This window comes from Lasioglossum baleicum, chromosome 19 (genome assembly GCF_051020765.1).
Source record: "Lasioglossum baleicum chromosome 19, iyLasBale1, whole genome shotgun sequence".
NCBI lineage: Eukaryota > Metazoa > Arthropoda > Insecta > Hymenoptera > Halictidae > Lasioglossum > Lasioglossum baleicum.
The window spans coordinates 3,131,083-3,137,729 of record NC_134947.1 but is presented as its reverse complement, the minus strand read 5'-3'; the positions used below and the strand labels follow the sequence as shown (position 1 = coordinate 3,137,729).

Sequence of the window (6,647 nt, the reverse complement as noted above, 5' to 3'; positions counted from 1 at the left end):
GAGAGGTTATTCTACTTAAATGTTGCTTGTTTTAAAAAATACTACGAAACGTAATAAAAGTTCATTACTTCCACGTATATATTGAAATTTACAGAGAAGTACTGTAAAATAACATTTGTAGGATTTAAATAAATTCGATCTCAATAGTTTGCATCAGTCCTTATACGATATGTATTGTATACATATGTGTCTCTTATACTCTACACTCTACACTCTACACAGTGGTACATTGTACCTTATTAGTTGAATTATTCAGTATCAATTGTTCAGACGGAAGGATTCCATTGCTATTTGATATATTTAGCTTTTCAACGGTATCTTTTTCAAGTTCGTTGATGTTGTCGCATTTGAAGACTTTAATGGTATCGACTGGAGGAGTGCTGACCGCAGGTGGTGTTGCCGGTTCGTTGTTTGGGTAAATCAGTTCCTTTTTCTCACCGTTAATTTGTATAGTGGGTTGATGTTTCTCGAAAATTTTGTTCCTGATCGCCCTTCTGGTCAACTCTGGCGGGTGTGGTAGAGCGTATCGCAGTTTATCCCAGAACCAAGGATCACCCCACTTTACGTAGGTGTTCATGCTCAAATAGGCTTTCAGTTCCGAGTCTAACTTATCAATGGCACCGATCTCACCGTACAGGACTAGAATGACTCTTGCTCGACCTTCGCTGAGAGCCTGTCTGTGGGCGGCCCTAAATTCCATTCGTCCCCATACGCTTTCCAAGAAGTTTGGCAACAATACGACCATCGTTCTCCTCGAATCATCAACAGACCGAGCTATTTGATTCGGTATCCACTCTCCTGCTAACCAATCTCTGAAATGTATGCACAGTTTGAACGGTCTGAGACCGCTTTCCAACTTGGACACTAACTCGTTTATAACAAACTCTTCGTCTTTATGGGAATAACTTATAAAAGCGTCGTATAACTTGTCCCTGTCCAATTCGTCTTCGGTTACGAACCATAGGCAGAGTTGATGCGCGTACAGCCATACTTTTATCTCTTCTTGGTACCGGTAGTACAAGGCTGCAAACATACCGATCAATAATCCAATCACTGCCACGGATAAACTGATTCCTACGATCATAGCCGTTTCAGCGGGACAGAAATCGGTCGCCGTCATTTTTACCATTGGAATCTTTTTATTCTTACACGTGATCAGCGAAGACTCCGAAATTCTAGGGACTTCCGTTTGCATGAAGTTCAAAACATCTCTGGTATCGCAGTCGCATGTCCACGGATTCTCGTGAAGCGTAATTTTCCTCAACTTGGTAGAATTATTCATGAATTCTAGAACGTCCAAATCCAGCTTGCTAATGTTGTTGTTGTGCAGTTCTAGAGAATCTGAAATGTTTGTGTATATTATAAGATACCGTTTTTTTTTTTTTTGTAAGAGCATCCGAATATTAACGGGAGTCACTGTACATTGATATTTGACCGTCAATATTGCCGGTAATATCAGGTTCGCTGACGCGGCAGTTTTGGCAGCATAAAGAACGTCCAATTAAATTGAATACAACGTTCAAGCTTTAAATACAAATCTACATATATTCGATGTGATACGATAAACAATCAATAATACTGTAATACTGCTGATACGCATCTAGATTTAAATGATTAATTCAGTTTTGGCAGTATAATTGATCATCTGGATGTATTAGCAGTATTATAGTATTACATATTGATTGTTTATCATATCACCGAATAGATTTGTATTTTTAGATTGAATGTTGTATTCAAATTAATTCGACAATCTTTATGTGAAAATCGAGATTGTAATGTAATTAAAGATGTGTAAAAGATGTGTAACTTGACAAGTTAGATTTGCTCCTATATATAATAATTCGGGGGGGGGGGGTATCTAAAAATTATATGGCGCGGGTTAGGTAGTTCCTCGATCTCATTTTATAAGTATTCTTTCAGAAATTTAAAACATCTACATATATCAAGAAAAGAGAACAGTGCATCGCATTGCATAAAGACTATTTTATTTTTAATTTTTACGAAGGAAACACAATTTTTCAACTCTTTCTCCTTTGTGTAATGAAGTAATTACTATTCAATCCAATAATGATTCCAAATTTCCGGGTACCCGCCCACCCCTAATAATAATATAAAAAGGGGAAACACTTGTATCACTCACCTCAACGTCAGATGGCAATACATCCAAGGGTACGTTTGAGATATTCGTACCTGACAAAAGCAGCTTTGATATCGATACATTGCTTAAGCCAAGATCAGTTAGGGGTACTAGTTGAGTTAACTTGTTACCCTCTAAATTTAATTCAAGTTGATACTCGTGTACACATTGAATATTGCGTGGAATACTCGTCAAGTTCCTGTAGGAACAATCGATCAAGCAAGCTTTGTCGAATGGTTTCGCCCAACATGTGCAACCTGTTGGACACGGGCTCGTCACTACGCATTTCAAGGATGTGGATTTCAGATGGCTGACGGATATGTTCATTGACCATTCTGGACTTTGGCACATTAAGTTTCCTGGTATGATATGAAAATAGTTTTGAACATAGGGGTGCATGTTCCCCTCTAAATAACGAAGAAAATCAAACAAATCACAGTCGCAAGCTATTGGATTGTCTTCCACTAGTATCACTACGGGACGCTCGACTTTTTGGAACGTCATTAAACGTTCCGCAGTGTTGAGGTAGATGTGAGTTATATTGTTGTACCTTAGGTCCACTTGAATTTCATTCGATGTGAATTGCAGATCTTCGGCCTGAAATGTTTCATATAAAATTTCGACGCTTTAGTATGTTACAGATCCGATTATGTACTATGTATCACAGGGTAGGGCACGTTTTATTTGAAATACGATAAAAAGTGATCATTTGAAATAATGCTCTGTTCTAACGAAATGATACGTGATTATTTCAAGTAACGCGTAGCCAAATAAGATGGTAACATTATATATTTTAACTATTATTTCTGAAATAAGGTATGAGTATCCGATTGTATCTCAAATCCAATTTTTTTAATTTTACGCTGCTGACAGTCCAATCAGTAAATATCTCGGAAATATTATTCTTGGCAAGGTACAATTCTTCTAAGGAAGCGCAATGATGGAACGGTGATATGTTCCAAATTTCGTCACGGTACAGAGACAATGAACTATTCAACGTGAGCAGATTGTTAGAAAATCTTGCAATTTTTAGTTTCACCAATGATTTGAAGCTTGCATGATGTATTGTTTGTAACTGATTTTTCGACATATCCAATATGCTCAGCGATAGTAAGTCTTGAAATAAGTTACTGTAACGATTTAAACAATTGTTTAATTTAAATAATTGCAACTAACAAACGTCGATTCAAAGTTGCTGATTACACTGAAACTTAGCATATGTGTAAAGTATGAAAAAAACATGCGTATTCTTTATGGATGTCTCCTTTTATGTTCGGGAATGTAAATAGTGCCTAAAGGAAGGGATGAAGCATTTCATTTCATGAATATTTACCTGGATATTGAAGTAAAATGATTCTCTGATAGATCGATTTCAGTCAAGGCCTGCGTGTCCGAGAAAATTCCATCGGGCAGCGATGTTAATTCATTCAGATAGAGTTTCAGTACCGACAAACTGTGCAGTCCTTTGAATATATCCTTCGGAAGAGACGCGAGATAATTTCTTTCCAACTCGATGGTGTTTATCGAGCTGGAACCCCGAAACAAATCTTCTGGGAGGGTGACTAAACCGTCGATTTAGTTAGATTCGCGAACAATCCCCCCGGGAGGGTCTCTCGTCATGTTCCGTTTGTTTCCATACATGGTCACGATGTCTAATTTTCTGTTGCGTTGGAAGATCTTGGCCGGCAACGACGTAAAGTTGTTCCCGGACAAGTTCAAAACCTGCAGGTTGGTAAGATTGAAAAAGACCTCCTCGGGCAAAGCGGTCAATTCGTTCGAATTGATATCCAAGGACATCATCAGAGAAGTCAACTTGTCGAACGCCCCCCGGCTCGATCTTCGTCAGTCTATTCTGCCATAGATTGAGGAAAGTCAATTTCGTCAATTTGTCGAACACATCCGGTTCGATGCTCGTTACATATATGATTCTGGCCCAACTCGAGCACCGTCAGATTACTAGAGTTCTGAAAGGTGTCCAACCGTAGGCGAACATTGTTTGCTCGCAGGTCGAGCCACGTCAGCTCCGGTTTGTCCGCGAATAAATCGTTGCCGAGTTTGTTGACATTGTTGGACGACAGAATCAATCGTACCAATTTTGGGAATCCCTCGAGATGTTTTTTCGTCAGATTCACACCCTCGTTGCCGTACGATTGAAATATTAATCTGCTGACCGTCTCCGCGCCGAGTTACCGCGCGATATCCGCGAGGCTTCTGTCCTTCGGTAATTTGCACATTTTGAAGAAGATGGACTCTACTCTCCGCGCAGGGAACAAATTGGAGGCGCGGAAGTCTGACCAATCCGCAGAGCTTTTACATTGTATCTGAAATAACAATTTATGTATCTTCTTTTCATCGTAGTATCGACTGCGGTCACGCTTTCTGTTACTTGCAATTAGCACGTTACGTAAAGGAAAGTGAAAGTTCTGGTAACACGAGGCAGTCTATGAGACATACATATCATTTTTATTATTTCAATAATTGTAAAATGAAAAATCTGGAACCGGTCATTTTAACCGGTGGTCAACGAAATAAATAGGTATTTTCATTTGTTTTTGTTTTTTGTAAATATATATGTAAATTGATATAATACCTCATACAATAGTTAAACGTTTAGCAATTAATTGATACCAATATATCTAATAATGTAAACAATATTTTAAATAATGGTATGTACAGCAATTTCTAGTGGCGCCTCAGAATCGCTACTCTTTACGGTGCTAAAGGTTAATAAAATGCTAGAGTGACCGACGTCGTTACGCTACATCCCCTACGAATACAGGAACTTTATCATCTTTCGATGATTCTATCGATGGGCTTGCGACGAGGCCTCACCTCGCCGCGAGTTAGGCGCAAATGGGGACTACCACTCGCCACCTGTATTTATAGATTCTCGCGACACAGGCGCGCGCCAATCAGAGAGCACCGCGGCCGCCCGACCGAGAGCGGCACTCTCCATGGTCCGCGCTCCCGCGCGCTATATAAGTCGCGTCGAAATACCGTGCGAGCGGAGTCCGCCTGGAACCACTCCCGTGCACACCGGATTGTACGAGCCCTTTTCAGAGCTATACATCCGTCCAGAACGCAGGCTGGAAGCACAAGTTCCAGGAGCCGACTCTCTTCCGTGTTCCCGGGGATCGCCGCGCCATCGCCTTGGCTGGACCGGACCCGTCGTGTCGGTGTGGTGGGCACGAATACCCTTAGGTGCCTCTAAGGTGCGTGCATCTGCAACCCGTCACTCAGGTGCTTCTGTGCGAGGGTTGCGGCACCACTAGGCTCTCCGACCGTCCAGCACGGAGCGACTGGCCTCCGGCTCTGTCCGTGAGTCGAACCTCTGCGGTTAAACGTCGCGATTTGGTGTGGCGGCGGCGGGTGCGAACCTCTCAGGTGCCTCTGAGATACGTACGGACCGTGGTTTGTCTCTCAGGTGCTTCTGAGGGAAAACCGCGGCGCCTGCGCTGCGTCGGGCCGCGACCTCCGACCGTATCCTGTCACCTCCCACCTTCCAGCGCAGATCTGCAGCGACCCCGCGAGGTCCCGAGCCGTTCGATATTGCGTTCAGTACCGCCGAATATTCGAGACCGTTTCCGCGAAAGCGTTCGTCGCGTACCAGTACCGATCCATTGCTCCTGACCGCCTGATCGCTTTCTATTTACCGTTTATACTTATCGCCGGATTACCTCTTCTGTTCTCCACTAGAGCGGGGACGCCGATCCAGCTAACGAGAGGCCGTAGGCTCCCTCCGCAGTCAACGCGGTCATTAAGAATATATTTTTGTTACGCGGCCGGATTCGCCGGTCTGCAGGGAGGATTTTCTATTGTGTAATACTTTCATTGAACCGCACTTAGCGGAATAAAGTTTAGTTCGTTACCCGATTTCGCCTTCATTTCATTTACTTACCTGCGAACCCTGGTTCACTCCTAAGCTACAGGGCATCGCGAAATCGGAACGTTACAGGCTTGTAATTTTTCTTCTCGTTTTCCGTGACTCCGCAGATACTCTTGAGGGAGTATCGATGAGTCACGCGTACTCACCTGAATATACCTGGTGGGTACAACGTTTATTACGAAGTTCGAGTCGCTTTCTGTTGGGCAACGTATCTTGGTACTACTGTTGTGACTTGGATAGCAGCTGCAATACTGTTCAGGACATCGAACATCGTCACCGTTGCACGTGACGACGATAAGTGCCACGATGATCCACCATTGATCTCTCATTTTGAAAACTCTAGCACGAACTCGCCCGGTGAAAAAGAAACATTCGCGCGTATTAATGAAAGCTCAGTGATCAGTCGGGATCATTTGCGCGAGTCAATGAGGAATACGTGAATCAGAAATAGCGGTGCGTTGTATGGTAGTGCTCACTCGAGGGGGGGAGTGTCTCATGTACACGTCGACGGTAAAAGTTTCGAACGCAACGAAGAAGAGCGTATTGGAAAGAAAGAGATGCGAACAGTAGCGCAGTGTGCCCAGTGCCCAGATTCCGCGTTTTTTTTCGCGCATGCGCGACTTT

At 42.7% G+C, this 6,647-nt stretch overlaps 1 protein-coding gene across 1 annotated transcript; it reads right to left on the bottom strand.

Annotated features, from left to right (window-relative positions):
* Positions 1–214: 214 nt before the first annotated feature.
* Positions 215–6,352, bottom strand: LOC143218347 (protein toll-like). The gene is given in 7 exon segments (XM_076443478.1): positions 215–1,341; positions 2,137–2,727; positions 2,936–3,267; positions 3,471–3,964; positions 3,966–4,049; positions 4,051–4,479; positions 6,191–6,352. Coding segments are annotated over 7 exon segments (3,219 nt in total).
* Positions 6,353–6,647: the final 295 nt, after the last annotated feature.